Source organism: Enhydra lutris, unplaced genomic scaffold (genome assembly GCF_002288905.1).
Source record: "Enhydra lutris kenyoni isolate GAN:26980312 unplaced genomic scaffold, ASM228890v2 scaffoldscaffold71, whole genome shotgun sequence".
Lineage (NCBI taxonomy): Eukaryota > Metazoa > Chordata > Mammalia > Carnivora > Mustelidae > Enhydra > Enhydra lutris.
Window position 1 is genome coordinate 2,867,603 of NW_019154155.1, and position 24,782 is coordinate 2,892,384.

Genomic DNA, 24,782 nt, shown 5'->3' on the forward strand with positions numbered 1-24,782 from the left:
GGTAAAGGACATAATAATATGGACTGCAAATTCCATGACATTCTTGGAAACACAAGTACTGTGTGGCTTTATCAATAATGCACTAACTTTCAGTTCGTTCAGAGGGGGCTTTTGTCACAGAAAGAAGCAAGAAGATATCAAAACAAAATATCCCATCTGCAGTATCAATGCTGCCCAGAAAGGCAAGACCAACCCATGGACAGGATGAAGCACCTTGCCTCACCCTTCCTGCTGGACTTGTGTACTGGGTATCTGTGTACTAGAAGCATAGCTCACTAAAGCTCTGCTTAGTAAAGACAAGCCCTGAGCACAGTTGGGGAGGCCAACGGCTGATTGTGTTCCCTGCCCATCACCTGTGAGTTTCCACAGGCCAGGTCTGTAGTTGGGATTAAGAAAAGTGAGGAGTTCCTCCCCTTCTTATTCAAACATCAATGCACATTGATAGCTTGTAACAAATCTCTTTTATGTGGAAGGAAAAAATACAATCAAAATGATTATTGTTAAATACAATGAAGAAAAGGCAAAATTTTCTTATTTACAGCTGAAGTCCCACTGTGCAATGGGTTTTCTCTTCCTGTTTATTTGTTAAAGAGAAAAATGAAGGAGTGAAGGAAATGAGCCAGTATTTAAATGCATTAGTTAGGGCAGGTGATTCGTGGAGAGGAATGTCTCTAACCACCAAGTGACAGCACGGGACTAAGAAGGGAAAAAACTGGAATTCACGGGCCTGAGGCAAAGACATTATTGCCTTAGGATTTGGATCACCTAGTTAATTGGAGTCGCCTGAGTTTTATATCAGAATGAAAGATAAAAGTTTGAATAAAACGAGCAGCAGCAAAATTTCTGTATTTCACTCTGAGATTCAAATCAAGGGACACAGTTTGCTGACTGAGGCACCCAACAAAAGGGCTTTATATCCTGCTGGAGGCTTTGATAAAAGAAGGCAAGCTAAAAGCCCCACAGTGGAGAGAGATTTTGCTCCATTTGCTAACTGCAGAAAGGTTTCTAAAAAAAGGCCAAGAGCCCTTCTGCAGTGTTTGTATGGCGTTCACTCACAGTGTGGCTCGTAAGGAGGAGGAGGGTCTCCACAAGGTACGCACTCCATGTCTTGAAAACCAACAAGTTTTGTCTTCCTATAAAATCTAGAAGAGAAAAATGCCCCTTGTTAGCTCTTTCTCCTAAGCTCAAAGTTGTGGCAAACAGATTCATGATAAATTATCAGTCGTCTCCATTACTGGTTTTATTAAAAAAAACAAAAACAAAAACAAAAAAAACAGCAACTCAAAGGCTTAAATACAACAATATCTTAGACACAGCCTGAGAGGCAGGGACCATTCAAGAAATAATCAATTCCACTGAACATAACATCGTAAGTTCTACTTAGCCGCACTATAGTGAGGTGCTGGTGCCGGAGTAGGAGACCAGTGGCCTTTGGCATATCTATTGTCATTTAAATGACAATACCCCTCCTAAATCAAGTGCCAGTTTTTAAACATTTGAAATTCAGAGACCAAAAAACCCCAGCAAACTATAAAAGCAATGGAAGAATTTAGGTAGATGCTTATACAGTCTTCATAAGGGGATGTCTTTCTAGGCGTGACAAGAAACCCAGCAGCCAGAATGGAAATCAATGGTTTTCACCACACACTCACACATACACAAAAACGCACGCGTGAGCGCACACACACACACACACACACACAATAGTAAAGCCATCTGAAGAGTAAAAATAAATAAAGCATCATCAACACAGTTATTGGGAAAATTAAACTGAAAAATAGTTCTAATCATAATATCATCATAACTTCAGTCTGTAGTAGAAACCTTAATCATAATGGTAAAGGTGAACACTGCAATTGAAAACAGGCAAAGCACATTAATTCCCAAAGAAGAACATTTCATAATTTTAAAGCTTTGTAGTTAAAACTAGAATACATATTGCAATTAAATTTTTCAAAATTTAACACTGAAATGTTCAATCTCATTAAACTAATGAGTAAAGGCAAGCTGCAAGGAAAAGATCCCATTTTACTTAGAAAACTGGGAAAGTGGTGGTATGAGCAGAGACAAAATAAGCACGTGTTTCTATGCCAGGGACATTATAAATTGCTACTTGTGGGAGGACACAGAACGCAATAAAAATTGTTTATATATCCTTTGACCACCAACTTCATTATTTTGAAGTATATCCTAAAGAAACAATCAAGTGGGTGAAGCTGAATGTGTAACAATGCACTCACAGCATTGTTTATAAAAGGGAAAAAGCCAGTCAGGCACAATTTCAATATACAACAGCAGATAATGACTAACCATGGTAGTCCCAAGGCAATGGAATACAAAATGGCCTTTAAGAAACAATGATGTAGATCCCCCATACGTATTTTTTTTAACTCACGAAGTAACAATAAGTAAAAAAAAAAGAAAGGTGAGTAATATGATTATATATTGTACAAGCACATACTTTGGTATAGAGATCCCTTCAGATTTTTTACCAAAGCAGCTAAAATAATTTACATATATATATTTGCATTGAAAAAAATTAGAAGGGTATTATATACCAAATATTAACAGTGATTATTTCTAAATGTATTTCCAAGTCTATTTTTCTATGACAAAATGGTGATATGGAGAATAAATTTTCAGACCAAGTCTATAGAGTGCAGGATAGATGCAATTTGGATTTTGTAATAGCAAATCTGTATGTTTTCTGGTTGAAGCAAAATTTGCATTTAAAACTAGGTAAGTTATATCAAATGCTCAGATACATTCAATATTTGCTTAGCCTTCCTTTTTCATACTTCCTGATACTGAAACATATCACGAAGCTATAATAATCAATGTAGCATATGATATACAATACAGTGTACAATATACAATACAGTATAATAAACAGTTACAGCTATAATAATCAATATTGGCATAAAGACAGACATGTAGACCAATGGAACAAACTCTCACATATATGGTCATATGATCTTCAAAAAGAGTACCAAGACCATTACATGGGGCTGGGCAGTCTCTTTAACAGATGGTGCTGGGAAAACTGAATATCTACATGCAAAAGAATGAAGTTGGAACTTTATTTAACATCATATACAAAAACTAATTCGAGGGACGCCTAGGTGGCTCAGTTGGTTAAGCGGCTGCCTTTGCCTGAGGTCATGATCCCAGCGTCCTGGGATCGAGTCCCACATCGGGCTCCTTGCTCAGCAGGGAGCCTGCTTCTCTCTCTGCCTCTGCCTGCCACTCTGTCAGCCTGTGCTCTCTCTCCCTCTCTCTCTTTGACTAATAAATAAATAAAATCTTTAAAAAAAAAAAAAACTAATTCGAAATGAACTAAATAGCTAAACATAAGGCTCAAAACTATAAAACTCCTAAAAGATCAAGACAAACTTCATGACATTGAATTTGGCAATGATTTCTTGGATATGACACCAAAAGGCAATTCAAAGGCATATGTGAGACAGGCAACAAAAGGATACATTGGGCTACGTAAAACTTAAAACTTTTATGCATCAAAAGATATAATCAACGTATAGTTATCCCCAAACTCATCAAGTTGTATACATTGTTTTACATGTCAATTATAGTAAAGTGGTTAAAAAAAAGTTAAGTAGCATCAAAAAAGTACTAACTGATAATAAAATAATAATTTTTTTCCAGGATTAAAAAAAAAAAGGATACAATCAATAGAGTGAAAAATGAACCTACAGTAGGGGAGAAAATATTTGCAAATCAGGAATCTGATGAGGAATTAATATCTAAAACATATAAAGAACCCCTACAACTCAAAAACAAAAATCAAATAACCTGATTAAAAAATGGGCAAAGGACTTAAATAGGTATTTTTCCAAAGATGATACATAAATGGCCAGTAAGCACATGAAAAGATGGCCAACAGCCAACACCCCTCATCATTAGGAAAATGCAAATCAAAACCACAATGAAGTATCACCTTATACCCATCAGGATGACTATTAAAAACAACCAAACCAAAACAATCAGAAAATAAGAAGTGTTGGGAGAGGATATGGAGAGAAATTAGAACCACCATGCACTGTTCATGGGAATGGAAAATGGTACAGAGAACCATTTTCTGTGGAGAACAGTATGGCGGTTCCTCAAAAATTTAAAAATACAACTACCGGATGACCCAGCAATTCCACTCGTCGGCTGTATTCCACAGAACTGAAGGCGGAGTGTGGAAGAGGTATTTGTACATCCATGTTCCTAGCCGCATAGTTTGCAACAGTCAAAAGGTGAATGCAGCCCAAATGTCCATGGAGAAATGTACTTTCACATCCTACAGCATGAGCATGGATGAACCTTGAGGACATGTTAAGTGAAACAGACCAGTCACAAAAGACAAGTATTACAGGATTCCACTCAGAGTATGTGTGTAATCAAAATCAGATAAGCAGAAAGTCGAATGGTGGTTACCAGGAGCTGAGGGGAGGAGGAAAAGGCGACTTATCATTCAATGGGTATAGAATCTCAGTTTGGGAAGATGAAAATGTTCTGGAGATCTGCTCACAACAATGTGAATGTACTTAACATTCTGAACTGTACCCTTAAAAATGGTCAAGATGGTTAATTTTATGTTACATGTTTTTTACAATGAAAACACATGAAAAATTAAAATAAGGTAAAAACCATAGGGCAATGTAAGAGAGCTTTCTTATTAAAGATGTATTTCTTACTTAACTGTGTAATATATGCAAACTAATATTATTTATCCTTTCAGCCAGAGAATTTGTCAAATAATACGTAATTGAACATTGACACAGTCCAAAATAGTTTTATACATAAAATCTCATTCTATATAAATATAATCAGAACAAAGAGTGAAACAAAAAATGTAATAACCAACATCTTCTGTATCAACTATTGATACAGACATACATACTTTAAAACTTTTGGGGAAACAAACATGGATGTTTAACATTTTTAAAATAAGGAAATCTAGTGACAGAACAGTCTTGAGGTCTGAGATTTCCCTGACAATTGAATAAAATACATTTGCCAAAAAATATATAGATTAAAATATGGGTTTGAGCCATCAAGGAAATGAGGTTAGAAGGTGAGCAAATTACATCATGTTTTGAATGATCGTTAAATACAAAATAGAAATAGCCTGAAATCTTAACTGGAGAGGAGGTTGAGTGGGCACACTGATTCACAAGGATCCCGTGTGTGTAACCACTGCTCACAAGGAAAGATAGATGATGCTTGGACTTTACTCTGAGGACAGCTATCTGCAGCTGCACAGAGATTATACAAAAGCATTTAAAATCTGCTCTGCCAGCTTCTTTGTGACAATGGCTTGATGGCAGAATCTAAGATTTTTTTTAAACTTAATTTTAAAATTTAATTTAACTAATGTAATTAAATTTAATTTTTTTTGTAGATTTTATTTATTTATTTGACAGACAGAGATCACAAGTAGTCAGAGAGGCAGGCAGAGAGAGAGGAAGGGAAGCAGGCTCCACGATGAGCAGAGAGCTCGATGTGGGGCTTGATCCCAGGACTCTGGGATCATGACCTGAGGTGAAGGCAGAGGCTTTAACCCACTGAGCCACTCAGGCACCCCTAAATTTAATTTTGTAATGAAAAAAAATTTTTAACAAAATTTTCAAGACCATCAACTGACTCCTTTTTTCTTGTTTTCTACAAAGTGAGATTAAATCAGAACCCTAAAACACAGTACATTTACTAAATTATAAATTATATAGTAACCATCATAGACATTGATTTTTTTTAATTTTTGGAAGAGTTGCCTCAAAATTATCCTCCAATTTGAAGATGAAGTTACAGAAATTAGAATTTTAACATATAATTGAAAGTATTAAATGTATAAATAAATGTATCAAGCTTGAAAGATTATTTTATTTTTTCTTGCTTAGACTGCCGTGGTTTTGGGGACACAGAAACATTTCTAACTCTGCTTTCTGACCAAGTGAGAAAGAACACAAGTTTTAAAAAATAAAATAAAAGGGATTAGGGACATATACAGGTGTCTGGCTAAATAGCCTTTAGTTGAACTTCAACTTTTACTCTGGGTGTTCAGATAGCTAATGGAAAAAAAAACAAAACAAAAGGAAATCATATTAGATTTTACTTAATCATGCTTTGATGAAAGGTAACATGTAAATACCTCTTTTAGATGTATTTACTAATACATTTGTATTTATTTATTTAGAAACTCTAAAGTTTCTCCAGCACTGAATTTGGAGAGGAATTTTTAATTGAACTCAATCCAAATAACACCAGTTTGCCTAATGAACACCATGTGGAAAAGTGTCCTTTTAAGATATGCCTGGTTATAGGAGCCCCTGGGTGGCTCAGTCCGTTAAGTGTCTGCCTTCTGCTCAGGTCATGATTCCAGGGTCCTAGGATAGAGTCCTGCATAGGGCTCCTTACTCAGCAGGGAGCCTGCTCCTCCCTTTCCCTCTGCTGCTCCCCCTGCTTGTGCGCTCTCTCTCTTTGACAAATAAATAAAAACTTAAAAAAAAAATAGCTATCATTGTTACTAGAAAGAACTGGCAGGGGCTGGCTTATTCTTTCGGGCTGGGACCTAGGTCCCCTTAGCAGAGAAAGGATGGGAACATGGCAGGCAGAGGAGAAGGCTGGAAGCCCACTGCAAAAACCAAAACAAAACAGTCATGCAAAGCTTTCACTGGCTCCCGGGAACATTAACTGGTGATGAGGTCACATAGGTATTTGTGCTTACTGTGGGTCAGGCATTCTGCTTGGCACTCTGCATGCATTATAGTCTCCATCATTCCACCAGTTCTGCAGGTTGGTATTATTAGATGATCATTTGTAGGTGAGAAGAATGGGTGTCAGAGAAATTGAGGTATTGGCATAAAGTCATTGGACATATTTGGAAACAAGAAGACTCTCCAATCACTCAGATTGAGGGCACAGAGGACAAACTATTCCCACGCGGTACTGCCACTGGGAAAAAGGCCACTGCTGTCCTGCTGGGGCTGAGCCTCCAGGCAGCAGAAAATTCTCATCAGGTGAGGCTGAGCCTTCAAAAGGCAGGGGTAGCACTAGAAATGAAAATGCCACCCTCTGCTTGATGTTGGCATCACTTTTCTGGGAACAATATGCAATTTGCTTATTTTCTTTCTGCCTCAGTTTTCCTGTCTATAAAATGGATTTCAACTATTTGCCTTCTTCACACAGATATAGTGAAGCTGGGCGAGCACTTTAAAATACTCTGGATAGCCTGGGTAAAAGCCACTGTATAACTATTGCCTGGCTCGTACATTCATGCTGGCTTAGGAAGGATGTAATTTTAAACTAATCATATAAATAAGCTATGAAATATCATTCAAATGTCTACTCACTTATATATGACTTTCCCACATCTAAGCATTTACTTAAAGAATGAGCAAACACTGCAGCTAAAGGCGTGGGCTCAGGTGACAATGAATGAGGTTAAGCATGAGGAAACACTTTTGGTGGGAGGTCATGGAGAGAGCACGCCCTCACTCACACTCCAGCCGCATAACCGTGTGAGTTCCCTCTTTGTAAAACCAGATCCCCTGGGCCTGTGCTTTTCCTCACTCTCTCTGCCTCTGAATCTCACATGGACCTCCTCTTCTCCCTGCCCTACAGAGGAGGAGATGGACACTGACATGCTTTTAGCAGAACTGTAGAGTAGGAACAGCAGAGATGGGCCAGGTGTTTGGTTAGTGTTCCTCAATTACATCTGCATTAGGTTGGAACTCTGGGTACTGATATTCACAGGTATCAGCATCACCTAAGGTTATAGACCATTCTTTTTTTAAAGTAGCAGATTAATTGAGATCTAATTCACATATATTACAATCCACCCATGTAAAGCATACAATTAAATGGCCTTTGGTGTATTCACAGAGCTGTGCAACCATCAGAACAATCAGTTTTAGACATTTTTATCACACCAAAAAAGAAACTCTGTACCCTTAAGCAGTCACCCCTGACTCTTCCCAGCACCACCCCCCCCAACACACACACACCAACCACCAGCCCCAGGTAACCACTCATTTACTTTTTGTCTCTATAGATCGCCCATTCTGGACATCACATACAAATGGAATCATATAATACGTCTTTTGTGATTGGCTTCTTTCACTTAGCATAATGTTTTCTAGGTTCAGCCATTTTGTTGCATGAATGAGTGATTCATCCCCTTTTAACACCAAATAATATTCTCTTGTTTGAATATCCTCCAATTTGTCAACCAATTTATCAGTAGATGGATATCTGGATTCTCCCCACTTTTTGACCATTAGGCATAATGCTGCTATGAATATTTGTGTACCCGTTTTTGTGTGGCCAGGTTTCTAACTGTCTTGGTTATATACCTAAAAGTAGAATTGCTTGGTCACATTGTAACTCTATTTTAACTCTTTGAGGAACTGCCAAACTGCCAAACTCTGAAGTAGCTGCACCATTTTCTACTACTAATGGTGGATGATGGTTCCAGTTTCTCCATATCCTCACCAACCCTTGTCATTGTCTTTGTGGTGACAGCCATCCTAGTTGGCTTGAAGTATGTGGTTTTAATTTGCATTTCTCTGATGGCTAATGACACTGAGCATCTTTTCATGTGCTTATTTGCCGTCTGTGTATCTTCTTTGGAGAAATGTCTACTCAGATCCTTTGTCCATATTTTAATTGTGATATTGGCCTTTTCATTATTGAGTTATAAGAGTTTTATATAGTCTAGATAAGATAGTCCCCTATCACATATATGATTTATATATTGTTTCTCTAATTCTGTGGGTTGACTTTTCATTTTCTTGATGATATCCTTTGAAACACAAAAGATTTTAATTTGGTGAAGTGTGAGGGTTATTTTTTCTTTTATTCCCTGTGCCTTTGGTTTTAAACCATTACATTTCATACCTGCTCAGGTGCTGAGTCATAGCATAGGGTCACAGTTGGCCCATGAGGCTATTTTGTACCCTCTTTCTGCCCTTCCGGCCCACAGGTTTGTCTTCCCCTCTGCCCTCAACAAGAGCCCCAGAGCTAGCACTCACCATTCTGACAGCAGGGCTGTGATAGGTGGGGGTGCTCTGGTTGTCTAGTTAGACACCTGCCTCTGTGGTGACTGAGAGCCCGGATTCCCACGTTAGGGTCCCTGAACTCCAGGGTCCTGTCTACGTTGGGGCCTGTCTCTCGGTTCCCTGTGTCCACAGGGCTCTTGCCCCACATACCTACTCAGCAAACTGCCTCAACTCTGAGTCTTGCTCAGAGCTCGGGTAACCCGGTCACCCTCCCAGACGCTGCCGTTTGCCTAAGCATCACTGCGCGAGCCTAGCCTCATCTGCCTTATCTACTCTAGGTTCTCCTTCTTCCACAGAAATCATCCTTTGCTACTTTTCTGGAATGCACGGCTTCATTATTTACCATTTAGAGCTTTCTAAAACCCTTCTTAGGATATATTCTGCATGTGGGTAGGGTTCCCAGCCTCTTTACCTCAGGAACACCTGACTTCTGCTACAGCAATACCTCCTAACTGCTTCACAAATTGCGGTGGAAATGAGTGAATGGCTGTGATTTGCATTTCTCTGATCGCTAACCAGGATGAACATGGCCATAGGATCACAGGCCGCATGTGTTCGCTCTTTTGTGAACAGCCCCGTCCCCTCTGTTGTCCATTTGTCCACGTTTTCTTTTTCATCGATTTATAGGGAACTCTGTAGATTCTCGTGACACTAATACTTTGTTAGTGCGTGTATTCATTTAATTTATAACCAGCGCCCGTCACGGGCTCACAGCCCGAGGTGGGCGCAGAGGAAGTCACCGCCACCCCACAGATGCGCTCGGGTTTCTGTGGGTGTGCCTTCACCTTTGGGACGGAACCAAGGAAAGGCGCGTTTGAAAAATCATTCCATAATCATGAGGAAAAGAAATCGCCCGACCTACCCTGGCAAGCAGTCCCCGCAGACGGCGTCGCTGGTGACCGAACAGTTTGCCTTCTGGAAGCGGTTCACCACTGCGCACTCCAGGCACGGCTTGCATTTCTGAAAGCCCCAGTCCTCCTTGAACCTGTGCGGCCGGCATGTCATGCACTGGGCATCCTCCCCGTAGCCAAAGCCGCATTCCTGCAGGGATTAACAGGCAACAGAACGCTATTCAGACGTGGCAAGCGTGAAAAAGACGGCTGGGATAAAAGAAGACCTGGTCTAATAATTACTGAGTGCCGGCCTTCCTGGATACAAAGGCGGCTCTTTCAGCAAGTTCAAATGTGTCTCCCACTGCTAATAATCTCTCTTACTAGGACAAGTATACTTAGTCATCCACTTTATTCAAGAAGCCGTGAGCATTTGAATAAGAAAGGTTCTCCGGGACCCCCACTGCTGCATTATTGCTAGCTTATGGCAGAATTATGGCACTTTCTTCTTTTCTAATTAAGCCAGACATGGGCATGTTCAGAAACTGAAGTCAGGGAAATATCCAGGCACTTACTCACTTATCGAGGCAGAAAATAAATACTTTGCTATCAAGAGTGATATTTTAGAAACGAGGCTAACTGTAAGAAATTGCCTAAGCTGAGAAATTTAGAGGTCTATCCAGTAGAGAGCATCTTGATGTGTTAGCTGTATGTTATTGTGTGATGGCAGAGGGATTCTGACATATTTCTTAAAGGAACACTAAATTCTCATGTGGATTAAACTGTGTGATACTACAGGCCGCAGGCTTCTCTAGATTTGAACATCAGCACACAATATTGCTTACCATGGATGGGCAAAACAGATGGTTCTTTGATGCATGTATGATCATTTCCACAAGGCCCATAACCAAATAAATCACAGCTTATCATATAATGTAAATACAATGCAACCATATGACTGACGTTGATATGGGTTCATGGTAGCTTTAAAAAAGTTATTAATACAGAATTAGAAGTATGATCCCATCACATTTATATTAATATAAAAATATGAATAATTAGTACTAACATTTATTGGGTGCTTACTCTGTGCTGGGAACTTCATACACATCTCATTAAGTCATACATCTTCCAAATGACGGAAGCAGGATCATTATTCCCATTTCATGAATGTGGGTGTGGAGCTTCCCAGAAGGTATGTATCGTGGTTAAGGTACCTTAGGTACCTAAGGTACGTACCTTAACCAAGGTATATAGCTAATGTTAGAACCAGGATTTGAACCCACACTGTTTAATTCTGGAATCAGATTCTATATCCCCGACACTATAGGATCCATCTGGTACTTCCTCTCTCCACGTGGAGAGCACACTGAGGAAGCCCACAAACAGCTCAGTGCAGCAGAGGGAGGAAGGACTCCAACAAAATCTCTTGGCTTCCTCACCCGTACCCTTCAGATGCAGAATACAAACCCCCGTTAGTTCAAAATTCCCATTGGCCTGTCGAATTTATATACATAAAGTTCTTTATCCATACTTATATGCAGAGTCAACTAAGGCAGTACTTATTCATCAAAAATTAAACCAAAACCAACACAAAGGATAGTATTCTCTGTACTCAACAAACCACTGACTAAAAGAGATTCATAATAACACTGCAATTCAGTTTTACTAATTAATTCGTATACATCTTGGAGGAGCAATACCTTCTGTCCTCATTTCCAGCCAGGCTTTCAAATGTGTACCCTGAACACACACAGCAAAGAGAGGGGGAGGAAAAAAAGCAGAAGGTTGCCAACCTTCTGAATCCCGAGCGCTCCAACTAGACAAACTTCTAAACCAAGGCACACACAGAAGAAGGAAAAAAAAATTGAAGAATTGATTCACGAATAGAATTTCCTTCAAATTGTTAACAGGGATTATCTCTGGGGGGTGGGGAGTGATATCCTGAGATGTTTTGAATTTTGATAATTCTGCGATCATTTAATTTTTGCCAAACAACATCTATTACTCTGGTAATTAAGAAAACACCAAAGATACATATTCAGAAAGCATTGCCTGGGGTGTGGACTAGGTCTCTGCAGGGAGGTCCCTGCCATTTTGAGTGCTCTGTACACAGGTGATGTGGTCATGCATTGGGGCAGAGGGTGTTCTTGCTAAGTAGCTGCTGAAAGAACTGAGTGCATCCAAAAACTCTCCATCAGTGACACAGGAGCCACCCTCTCACAATTTTCCAGAATCAAAGTGTGGTGCATGTGACATTTGGAAGGGGGATGGGGATCTTGTCCACAAGCTCAGCATCTCCACGTCAAAAGTTCATGCAAGAGTAAAGTTTCAAAATCATACTTTGATCCAAGCAACTTGGATATGCAAGTTACAACGCAACAAAGAAATGGAGGAAATGGGAAGTGAGCAGAAGAGAAAACAAAGGGAAAGAGAAATGAGAACGAGAAGAAGGTGTATTTACTGGGAATAAATGTCTGAAATCCTGTTTTTCAAGTGAGGCTGACATAAGAGAAAAAGTATGTCTTCCTACGAGACATATGATAACCAGAGACACATGAGTTTGAAGGCCAATTCTTCCTCTTGTCCACTAAGCTATTTTGGGAATTATCTGACCCTCAGTCTCTTCATCTCTGAGATGGCAACAGTACATGTATGCTCCACAGGGTTGTTTTGAGGAATAAATAGGAAATATTTATTTATTTATTTATTTATATAATATATATTATATAATTATATGAGTGTGTGTGTGTATATATGTAAAAGTTGTAACCTATAAATCAAGCATAGAGGGACATCCACCAAATAAATGATACCTTTTTAGATTCTCTACAACCCAACAAACCGATTCAAGTATAATAAAGCCTTACTGGGGAACAAAAGGATCTTTAGACTCCAATTTTTTCTGGGTTACTTGAAATGGCAATTTACATCTAAATTATTTTTATAGAATGTCTTTTGAAAAAGGTACATAAAATACAATTTAGCCATAGCTGCTTGAATCAACTACTGTGTTGTGTTGTAATACAAGAAAGTAGGAAGCCCCCATGTCTATATAGGCAGTTTTGCTCTTGTAATGCCCCTGACAGGCAATCAACTCTCATTCCTTGCTCCTGCTGCATATCACTGTCTCTGACATTTCACTTCCTCTCTCCATTCCTGAGAAACTAGATGAATATCCGAGCGGACATGGACTTGAAGGAATTGACAGACTCATCTCTTTTGAAAATTAAGGGATGCGTGAAGGGTTGGGAAGATCTTTGTGCTTTGCTTATTTTTTGATTCCTGACTGTATTTTGGAGTTTGTGTTACACATACATGAGGACCGATTTGACCACTGTGTTTTTGCCCACATCCCATTGTGTGTCATTTACATGTCACTATACTTCGTAGACTGAGGATTTCATGAAAAAGTTTTTGGGGGTTCATTCTATGTTCAAATCATGTATAGAAAAAACAACAGGGGCACCTAGGGGGACTCAGGTCATGATCCCAGGATCCTGGGATTGAACCCCCATCAGGCTCCTGCTCAGCAGGGAGCCTGCTTCTCCCTCCTGTTCTGCTCCTCCCCCAACTCCTGTGAACATATGTTTGCTCTCTCTCTCTGAAATAAATAAAAATCTTAAAAAACAATAAAAAAAAAAAGAAAAGAAAAGACAACAAAGCCAGGCACCAAATGCATCATATTTTGCCTTCATTGTCTGGATATTACTTACTGTTTCTGCTTAGAGTTTATATGTTTTAGTGGTAACAACACTAAGTTCAGAGTAGATTTATGTGAGAGGTTGAGATAAGGCTGTGTGTCCATTACAAGCACAAAATAATACCTAAATGTATTAAACAGGTACTGTGACCCATATAGTCTCCTGGGAATTATCATATAGAGACTGATTATTTGGGGGAATTTAGTTTAAAATACATTTTCTCTACAGTACTTGTTATTTTTAAAAAAGATAATATCAAAATAACAACCTAATATTATTTTTAGGCTTTTAAAAAATGCTTGCAGTTCATGATAGTCTAAGAAATTTATGAAGTGATCATTCTGGATGTAGAGAAGATATTTCCAAGGAATTACATGACAGCAAACTGTCCATAGCGGCAACCTCGTTTAGAGCGACTGTCATGTTTCTAAAGCGCCATCAACACAGAGATGCTGTAATTATTTGAAATCCAGGTTATAACGTAAACAGCATATAAACATTAAATTACCCCCAATATAAATGTCTACTTTGATGTTTTTATTTCATTCAATAAAACTAGGTGGTTAAAATGCCTTGAAATCTTCCCCATAAAGTTCAGTAAGAACTACTAAGAGCAAAAGCGGAAAGGCTGAACAGCTCGAAGCGCCGGCAGCACCGCAGCCTCCTGGCCAGGGCAGCGCTCGTGCGCATGCGTCGAAATCGTGCCTCTGTAAACTCGGGTCCACCCCCAATGGCCGGCAGGCAATGCTTTCTGATCCCTTTTCTTTTTATCACTTTTTATACTGAAAAACTACTAGCACACACAAGATTTTAATAAACAATCAAACAGTACGCCTTCCTTCCCATCCCTGGTCTCTTCACTTCCTATTCCTTCCTCAGAGGCAAACATTGCTACCAGGTTTTGGGAAACCCTCCCAGAAATATCCTAATACCGTGTGTGTATCTTTTTTTTTTTTTTTTTTTTTTAAAGATTTTATTTATTTACTTGAGAGAGAATGGGAGACAGAGAGAGCATGAGAGCGGGGGAGGCCCAAGGAAGAAGCAGACTCCCCACTGAGCAGGAAGGCAGTTACTTCACCAAGTATTCCCCACCCAATGCATTTTGGAGAGTGCTACCTATGAGCATATACAGAGTACGCCATTGTGTGGTTACAGTTGAATTTTTTCTATGGAGCCTGGTCATCACTGCTTCCCAAGAGCAGGAGGCAGGGGGCAACCACAGATGTCTGTTGAAGTAAGTTGGCATTGATTACGTGATCTAATCCTGCAACTAATGGAAACAGTATGGAATATTTTGGGTTTTCCCCCCATTACTTTTGCATATAAAGGGGGCAGTTCCCTAGGCAAATGGTTTCCCACAGCAGGCTAGTATACTACCATTGGGAATAAAAGAAATGGTAGGAATGGATTTTTGGTGAGATAAAACAAAGAGTACTTAAAGAAGAGGGTTAGCTGGCCATGCTGACTGTGGTTAGGTTTACCTCATTTCTGACCAAACTTCACAGGCTCCTGTGAGCTACTTTCTCAATTAGGCCCCAGCCTTGGGCCTTGTCCTCAAGAACCCAGTTGTCCAAGAATCCCGTGTAGTTGGTTAAGCCAGAATCCCCTACCCTCCTATCTGCTCACCCTCAATCTCTGATCAGATTTCCTCCTGCCCCTCTATCCTCTGATCCCATTGGCCTGCCTTCAGTAAGAATCCTGTTAGGTCCGTTTTAGATAGAATCCCCCCTGCCCCAATGTTTCCTCTTAGGAATTTTCCATCCACTGCCCCCCCCACTCCGCTCCTTGGCTAAAATCCCCACTTCTCCATGTTGTATTTGGAATTGAGCCCAGTTCTATACTGAGGCCTCTCTTCCCCCAATGCAATAGTCCCTGAGTGAAATCTGTTTTTACTGCTTTCACCTCTGTCCCACTCTGGTTCTCTGACACTTTCCAGGTTACACACACTATAGCTCTCCCTCTCATCATTTCGTTAGAAGGACCGGACATGTATGTTTGGTGAGGGGGCATACATGGGAGGAGACTCGGATGGGAATGGGGGTGTTAGGCAGTCCTTGGCCTGGGCATCAGACTTAGAAATGTGTTTTGTTTTTATGCAATGTGGTGTGCCATTAATATCAATGGTAGAGATGCATTTAGGCTTTAAAATAATCCTGGAGTCTTTGTTTTTGAAATTATGACCTGGTACCTTAAAACCTTAAAAGAAATACTTACAACTTCCCCGAAGTCTTAAAGAAGCCTTTTTATTAATAAGCTTCAAGATGCAAACATATACACATGAGTAAAATAATAACCCAATTTTTTTTTTAAGCATTGCCATAGGATTCCAAGTGATTTCCCAAAATCCTACAATAAGCAAACAATCCCCAATATCCAACGCCTCCCTCCGCCACTCTTTCCCCAAAGCCTATCAGGGCACCTGGTACTTATAAAGATTCTTTGCTTGACCAAACTTCAGCCAGGCTTCTTAACCTTCTTCCAGACCCACCCATGCACTTCCTTATAAAATCCAGCTTTTGCAAGTCCTCTGCTAAGTCAGCTTAACCAGAACTACCCACCCTAATATCTGCTCTGGTTCCCCACACTCCACTTGAAGTCTCATGGAGCCTTGCAGTCCAATCACCCTGGTTTGTCTTCAGCAAAGAATTATTATGTTGGCTTCAGCCAGGACCCCTCTAAGCCCTAAGTAATTTTTCACCCACTGACCCCTGCTCCCTGACTCTAAATTCCCATGAGCTCATGTTGTATCCGGATGGAGGCCAGTGGTTTCCCCCACCATAAAATCCCCTTGCAGTGGTTCCCCCGCCCCACTGACCCAGCGAATAAAGCCTGCCTTGCCATCCTTATCAACAAGGGCCACTGAATATTTTTTCTTTAACAATACATACCAGGCTGGTGAGTAACACATAAGGTTTGCCGGCTAAACAAATGGATGAACAAATAGCGTTGAAAGCAGTATTTCCTGAAGTTGTTGTTGTTTTCTTATTGGTATCATTATTACTTTATTCCAAAGAACAAAAGCCTATAGAGGTCACACCAGTGTCCCGATTAGTAAGGCCAGATAACTCTTGTGGGCTGGTGGAGGTGGGCAGGGGGTGGGAGATGAGGGTGGGGGTCTGTGTGGGGTGGGGGTGGAAGCTGTGAGTGGCCTTTCTTATCTTGGTTCCAAGGCAAGAGAAGGCTGCGTCCAGCTGGGCCATTTCCACCCAAGCTGGCCACAGCAGTAGCCCTGACACTCTGCCCAACATTTTTTAAGCCACATTTGGTGGCTTTCCAAGGGCAAACTGACTCAAAGTAAACAGTCCTCAGATCCCCTTCTCTCTATTCTCCCTCTGCAAATTCAGCACTTAACAAAAACACAAGCGGATCCCATCTACGTGTTCTAGGAGCCGTTCCCCAGACCACAGGGGAGATCCCTCACAGACCATCATTGTCCAGGAAACACATTTGGAGCCCTTGGGTCTAAAGCACTATTTATTTGTACAGCCAATAAGTTATTAACTCTGGTTCTTTGAACTTTAAAAGCTCAAATTTGGACAGAGAAGAGGTTATTTGTGGAGAAAATCTAGCACAAGCAAATGGAAATGACAAATTAGATTTATGTAGCTGGTGTTTAGAAATCACCTTTTTAATTTCCTTTAATAAAACAACACCAAAGACATAGCCACCCCCCACAACCAACTTCCAGTTTATGAAAATCTGTAATTGAGTTTTTTAAAGAAAAATTACAAGCTAGAGCTTGCTAATATCTGCCAAACATCACTGGGCCCGATTAGGTATAATTAAACATCAATAAAGTGAGCAACACTATAATTAAATGGCATAAATGAATCTTTTTCATGCTTGCAAATTATATTAATTTTATATGTGCCCGTGTGACTTTCTTCATAGGGATGAAAACAGCTTACCAAAAAGCAGACATCTTTAAAAATGGGAATCCAGACATGCATCCTTGTGGAGGAAAGTGTGTTGTTGTTTACGAGAATTAATTTCTTCACATTAGCTAAAGTCATCCCAATAATTGGTTAGAAAAGCTGACTTTGAAAACTGTGCCAGAGACTTGAAGACTGTTTCAAGTGGTTCATGCAAAAACTAGTTTCCTGGTTTACTGCTGGGAGGTGATCATGTTAAAAGCACATTGTTGGCATTAATACTCAGTGAGAAGGAGGGGCTGTGGCTGGGCAGATTCTAGACAGTAAGAATTAAAAGGCTAATGTGGTCACTTCAGGGAAACAAAAGTCATCCTCCCCCACGCATTGCAATGCTGTTTATTTTCACCAGCTGAAGGGCTGGCTGTGTAACACTCCTGTGCACATTTGTGGCTCCAAATGCCCAGAGTGTACCAGTCGTAGAGCTATGTAAACAGCACTTATTTTTTGCCTCGAACATAGGAAAAAGACATTATCAATTCTCTTTCTCATAAACTTTCCAAACCTAAATCCTGTATTGGAAGAGAGAGAAACTAGCTATGGCTCAGCAGGAGAAAATCCTCAAAACCGAGCCCAGATGGCTCAGTGGTTTGTCCTATATTTTCCCAAAGATACACGAAGACAACACATTAAGTTGAATGGCCAAAAAGAACCCAACTGAAAAGACAGGGTGCTTGGGGCTTTCAGGGAAACAACTGGAAACCAAAAGCGCTCATGCCATGAGACAGCTCAGATGGCAGGGAGGGGACACAGAGAATGCTACCTGGTGTGAGGAACCACAGCAATGGTGCCCATGTGGCTGGGCCAAACATGAGTGCTGGAGGAAGAGAAGCAGATGGATGTTTGGAAACCAGTGGCCAGGCTAAGGGTGGCATAGCCAAGGAAGGAGAGGAAGGAGCCTGGCCAGGAAGGCAGCTCCTGGAATGCGCAAGCATCAGGTCAAAGGACTTAGATATCTCCCTGTGTTAGAAGTTGGTCCCTAGCCAGAATTTCTGAAGGGAAGTTCATCATTCTAGATCTGCACCGTCCAATACAACAGCCACACCTTCAAGTGGCAACACATAAATTTAATTCATTAAAATGCAAAATCTAGTGGTTCAGTGACACAAGCCACCTTTCAAGTATTCAATAACACATTTCAAGCAGCTCGTAACTCCCATCTTGGCCAGCACAGATACAGATCGTTCCATCACTGCAGAAAGTTCTACTGGACAGCACTATACATGAGCACTATGCAAAATGAGAAAAAAATTATTACCCCCAGTGGCTTCTCCCAGCACTGACTAATGGTGACAATGGACAGATCAACTAACCATCTCTGTGTCTGTTTCTCCATCTATAAAACAAGAGAAGTTTTACCCCCTACTTAAGACATACATTAAAAGGACTCCATTATTTAATATACAAATACCACATAGAAACTGGCTTATTATAACAAACGTTGGCTAATTATCTATTTTGATTGCATGATATATATTACAAAATAACCCATAGTATCTAGGGTTATATAACACATAACCCAAAGTATCTAGGGTAAAAGGTTAAAATAAGGAATCATTTAAAAAATGGCCAATGAAGGGAAGCGTCTCAATTTAAACAAGCAACAATGGTTATTATTGAGCCTGGAGCTTCTGTGCAGACTTCTTACTATCTAACGATGGAAAGGAAGTGAAAAGAGGTCAGAGGAACCGCTGATCACACATGACAGGTGTGCCCAAGTGTACACTGTCTCCAGGAATGCTATTCTGGGAACCTCCCCCAAACCCGACTACATGTTTGAAATGGCAGAGACCTAACAATGGGAAAGTAAGCCCAGACACCTTTAGAAAAAAAATAGAATTGAATGCCTTCCAAAGAAAATAATCATTAGGAGTAATAAAACCACAGATGGAAATTTTAACTCTACCTGCTTACCCAAAGCATTTCCAGGCTTTAGTTTTAAGACACAGATAACATGTTTGTAATGCAAACATGAGGGACATGAGGTTCCCGCATTTGTTATTTTGGGTTGAGAGACATGATATTAGAAAATGGATAATAAGTTTTAAGTTATGTTTACTATAGCAAAACAAGTAACTTAATGATGTTAGAATGAAGGTTATTTGAAAGCTCTCACGTCTGGTGAAAATGGTTTTTAATAACTCACTTCAAAATATTTACTATTTATTGTGCATTCAGAATTTCAAGCACCACAGGTAACCAAAATTTTAAGCTTTGGTTAAAAAGTAAGGACTCCTGAATTCAGTCATTTCATTATGAATAAACAGGCATCCCCCTTCCAAATTTTATGTTTAGTGTAACAAGTAAAAAGCAATTCAATTATTTATAAATATCTATGTTTTTTTAAAAGCTTGGTCTTAGCCAAAAAAGTAAACTTTCCTTTAATTTGTAAACCATGGATGTCATAATTAATCAGTTGAATAATTTTGCTAATTTTAAGTGATTTATCTGATTAATATATTCAGAACTTAGTTTTTTGTTTTTTTATCCTCTGAAAGATATATGTTCTTGCTAAAGACTTAATCAAAGCAGCTTGGAAAGAAGAAACTGCAAATCAGGAATAGATAGTTTAGAAATTTCTAGCCCCAAAGTAATAATTTATTAAAAACTCAAGTTCTTTGCCTTAATTAGTTAATCATATATATATGTGTGTGTGTGTGTGTGTGTGTGTGTGTGTGTGTGTGTGTATATATATATATATGGTTTTCATATGTTTAATATGTCCAATCATATAAATGGAGTATATGTTTGAATTCCTTTGCTATCTTTAGGGTATGAGCAAGGCTAAGTTACTAATTTCATTTACTAGGAGCTAAAACCAAGATATAAGACTTGGAAAAATATTTAATTTATAACATAAACACACACACACAGAGGAAGTCATTACCTTTTATATTACAAGATTTAAGTGGCACTTCTTTTGCCCTCAAAACTCTCTGAGGTTGACTGATTTGTTCGCTCCTTTAGCGAAGGCATTCTCTGTGGCTGTGCCATGTCTACCTTGAGGTGGACACTGCAGGCCATGCAGGAACATGGCATTTATATTTGTAACATTTATGCATCCAAGTGGGTCTTACCCTAACTTTTCAGTGACATCATAACCTTGACTTTTATTCTCTTGCATGCAATTTGGCCTGATCTTTTTTTTCTAGTGAAGAAAATGATAATAAATATTGAAACAGAAATATTAATACATAAAATTAGTAATAAAGGCAGAATTATTCAGATTGTTTCCCTTTGGTTGCTTCCAGTGTCATAGAGGTAAACATCTGTTTCAGTACTTGGGGAAAATTACTACCTAGAGAAAAATAATTCTTCTGGAAATCCACGGAAAAGTGTGAAATAGGAAAACTGTTATCAGATAATCTTAGGTGATGCATTCTTAAAATAAAAAAAAATATTAGGGGCAATAGGATATTCATCCTATTTTTTAAATAAAAAAGCTTTTTAAAATAAAATTTTTTGATTTAAAAAAAAAGCTTAGCTATAAATACTAACTAAAAAAAGATACTAGAGCTTATAGGACTCTCATCTTCTGACCTGATTCTCCGGAATCAGGCTATATTCTCTAGATCCAAAGTATGAAGGAGAAGGAACATTGAGATCTTGAAAATCTTGAAAATTATTTACTCATCTCTCAGAATCTGTGATATATCACTCAGATTTTTACCAAGATTTGGGGAAAGAACTTTTGAGAGGTAGCAACTTCATCGTCTATTTTCCTCTTGGGCATTGTCTCATATTTCACTACTCTGTTCACTGATCCTAGATCTACAAGTCTGCTCTAAAGAATCCTTTTACACCCAACACCACAAAACCTACGTCTGAAAATGCACCTTACTACAATCCGTAGGAGCTGAAAAACACTGGCTGAGATGCTATAGCTAACACTCAAGGTAACACAGGGTTTGAAGGTCAGCCAATTTCAATCCAAATGGAAAACTCAGGATACTAAATGGCCCCACTTACTGAACACAACCAACAGAGAAAAGCCATCCACCAGGAATTACTTGCAGAATGCAGAATGCTTTGTTTCCTGCTGTTTGTGGATCATTGATGCAAAAATCTATGAATGACAAGACTCAACTTTAAATAATGGCAGTCTCTAGGAGAAAAGGACTTCTCTTTTAAAAGTCACTTTAAGTAAAAAGAAAAATCTTTTGTTCCTTTTCTAACAGGCAGACTTTGATGCTTTATTTAGAACAAAATGATATATCCATTATCCACAACAAGTTACATCTTCAAAAGGTCAGAAAATAAAGCAAATGGATGTATAGCTCTGAACACATTCACAAAAAAGAAAGGTCTGAGAATATTCAAGACCCTCAAATATGCCCTCCTAAAACACACCGCTTCTTAACAAATAGTGGGTAAGATGAATATATTTAAAATGCTCCTGGAAATACCATGTGCCCAGCATGGCGACTAATAATAGTGCTTGCATTGTCAAAAGAATGCATGTAACCCCGGTTTGGAAAGGTACCGCCACCATGGAGTTTGGTTATGAGAGAGGCTATTCATTTTAAGAGAAGGAAGGTCCAGTAGAAGAAAGTAGCATTAGCATTTTCTCTTATCACTGTTTATTTTTAATTCTTTAGTAGATTCTTATAAATTAATTCAAATACATCTTAATGATCCATTCTTTCGGGGCACCTGGGTGGCTCAGTGGGTTAAAGCCTCTGCCTTCAGCTCAGGTCATGATCCCAGGGTCCTGGCATGGAGCCCCACATCAGGCTCTCTGCTAGGCAGGAAGCCTGCTTCCTCCTCTCTCTCTCTCTCTGCCTACTTGTGATCTCTATCTCTCAAATAAATAAATAAAATCTTAAAAAAATAATTCCATTCTTTCAATGAAATATGATAAACATGAATTACACAAAACAACAAATTCTAATTATTAGAACCTACACCTTTTAGCTCAGTAAGACATAATCAAAGGTACTGGGGAGAGAATTGTGTAATCTTTGGCTAAAGTAACATGATGAGCCAAGAATCTTCACTAGCAATGAACTAGTGAAGTACATTCTTTTTTAGCCAAAAAGAATGTACTTTAAAAACCCAGATCTAGGGCGCCTAGGTGGCTCAGTCCGTTAAGTGTCTGCCTTCGGCTCAGCTCATGATCCCAGGGTCCTGGGTCAAGCCCCACATCAGGCTCCCTGCTCAATAAGGAACCTGCTTTTCCCTCTTCCTCTGCCCCTCCCACCTGCTCATGCTCTCTCTCCCTCTCACTCCCTCTCTCAAATAAATAAATAAAATCTTAAAAACAAAAACAAAAGAAAACAAGCACAGATCTGCAACTTCACCACGCATCCGATATTTACCTTAGACAACTCCATGCCTGGCCCACATTGCTTGCAGAGAACACAATTTCCAGACCGATCCCTGAATTCTTGTTGTCGACAGTCTCCTGTTTCACAAATCACGTTACATGTCTGAAAAAAAAAAGTTTCACAAAACAGTATTTTTAAAGAAAGTTAATTACATTTTTTTGCAAGAAAGGAACAACATCATCAGTATTTATTATTCACTCTATCAATGAATGTTAGCTTAAATTCAGGGTGAGGCCAATTTAATTTGCATTTTAGGAAGAAAAATGACTTTCTGAATAAGTCAGTGGAGCAAATAAATCAATAAGCCTGATTCTCTTCTGTATTTTCTGAATGAGGAGGGCTTCTTTTCTTTCTTTTTCTTTTTTTTTTTTTTTTTTTTTAAATTCAGGGCTATCTTCTTCTGATACTTTTCTGAGAGTCTAAGGTAGAAAATAACTCAGGACCTGTTCTCTTTTCTAAGTAAGAAGCACTGGGTGAACAACCTATTGGTCTGTAGAATGACTATTACACCAGGGGCACAGGGAATTGTTTCTGATGATTGTAATAATAAGTAATTATTCAGTACAAACTACCTCCATCTTGAAGCAGGAGTGCCTGTAATGAAGTCCTGCAAACTAACTAAATAATATCAAAATCTGAACCTCTCCAGCAGGCAGGAGGGAGAAGTCGGGGTGGGATTCAGGAGTAGAAAAAAATCTGGGGCTAAAGGCCTAATAATCTCTTCCTGCCTCTCTTAACTCCCCTTGACACCCATCCTAAGGAGTCTGATTTTATTTACGAGAGGTAGGAGATTCCATTCAGCCACAGAGAGACTGTAATCTCTTTGAGAAAGAAATTCCACTACCTCCATTCTAGACGGTTCATATGGATGTGGAACAGCCTCAGTTGAAAGAAAGGAAAATTTCCCTCCTCTCCTTGACTCTCTCCCCCTCTCTCCCAGACTCCAATGTGACCCCAACTCCTCTTGCTTTGTCTTTCAAGAAGACTTTAGGTACTGTCTCTAATAATTCAGTAATTCATTTTATGTTTGCAGATAATGATCTTATCTCCAGATTAAATAAATTTCAATTCTTACACCTGCATAGATCTTTCGAGTTAAGTTTTCAAACATTAAAATTCTCCATCTGTCTTTAATGCTTTTTGGAACCAAAAAGGATATAAATAACCATATAAAAAGAATAGCTCTTTTAAAAATCGATTCTAATTTCTTCACAACCCATGCAAACCATGGGCTCCAAAAAGAATGTGGTCTCGTTAGGGCCTAGGGTGTGTTATGGAGACATATGCCCATACACCCAAGGGAGCACCATTGTCATGGGGCTCTGAGTAATGGTGTGATTTTTTTTACTTTATCTAAATGTAAATAAAATAATTTCAAACAATTGCTATAAATGTCAAGACTGAGCAACAATCTTTTATTAATGACCTGCAACATCGATAAACTACAATTTGAAAGAAAAATCCAAAAGATGGGATTAGAAATAGAAAATAGATTCGGTGCTACTAAGACGACCCTTCCACCACATTCTTACGAAAGTAAAGACTTGACTCACCAAATAGACCAGTAGAACTGCGATGGTGCGAAATGCTTTCTCTTGTTCCAGGAGCACTTTTAAAGCCATGGCTCTTATTACATGTATTTATTGTTGAAGAAGTTTTCTAAAAGACAAGAAGGTGTACTTAACCATGATGACATTGGTCACTGTGTTCTGTACTCACTCAGAAAGTTTACCATTAACCTATATACTAGAGGTCACAGTATTTATGTTTTTTTTTTTTTAAAGATTTTATTTATTTATTTGACAGAGAGAAATCACAAGCAGGCAGAGAGGCGGGCAGAGAGAGAGAGGAGGAAGCAGGCTCCCTGCTGAGCAGAAAGCCCGATGCGGGGCTTGAACCCAGGACCTGGGATCATGACCTGAGCCGAAGG

General features: G+C 39.2%; 1 protein-coding gene across 2 annotated transcripts in view; it reads right to left on the reverse strand.

Moving 5' to 3' along the window:
* LOC111159915 (TNF receptor superfamily member 19) overlaps positions 1 to 24,513 on the reverse strand; it is a 70,012-nt gene extending 45,499 nt beyond the window's left edge. The window contains exons 1-4 of one of the 2 annotated variants that reach the window (XM_022522593.1): positions 24,406 to 24,513; positions 22,844 to 22,954; positions 9,925 to 10,103; positions 1,057 to 1,142 (exon numbers count right to left, since the gene is read on the reverse strand). In XM_022522593.1, the coding sequence (XP_022378301.1) occupies positions 1,057 to 1,142; positions 9,925 to 10,103; positions 22,844 to 22,954; positions 24,406 to 24,474 (445 nt within the window). In that variant the 5' untranslated portion in view covers positions 24,475 to 24,513. The remainder of the gene's footprint in view (positions 1 to 1,056; positions 1,143 to 9,924; positions 10,104 to 22,843; positions 22,955 to 24,405) is intronic. The other variant, XM_022522595.1, reaches the window with a different exon arrangement.
* Positions 24,514 to 24,782: the final 269 nt, after the last annotated feature.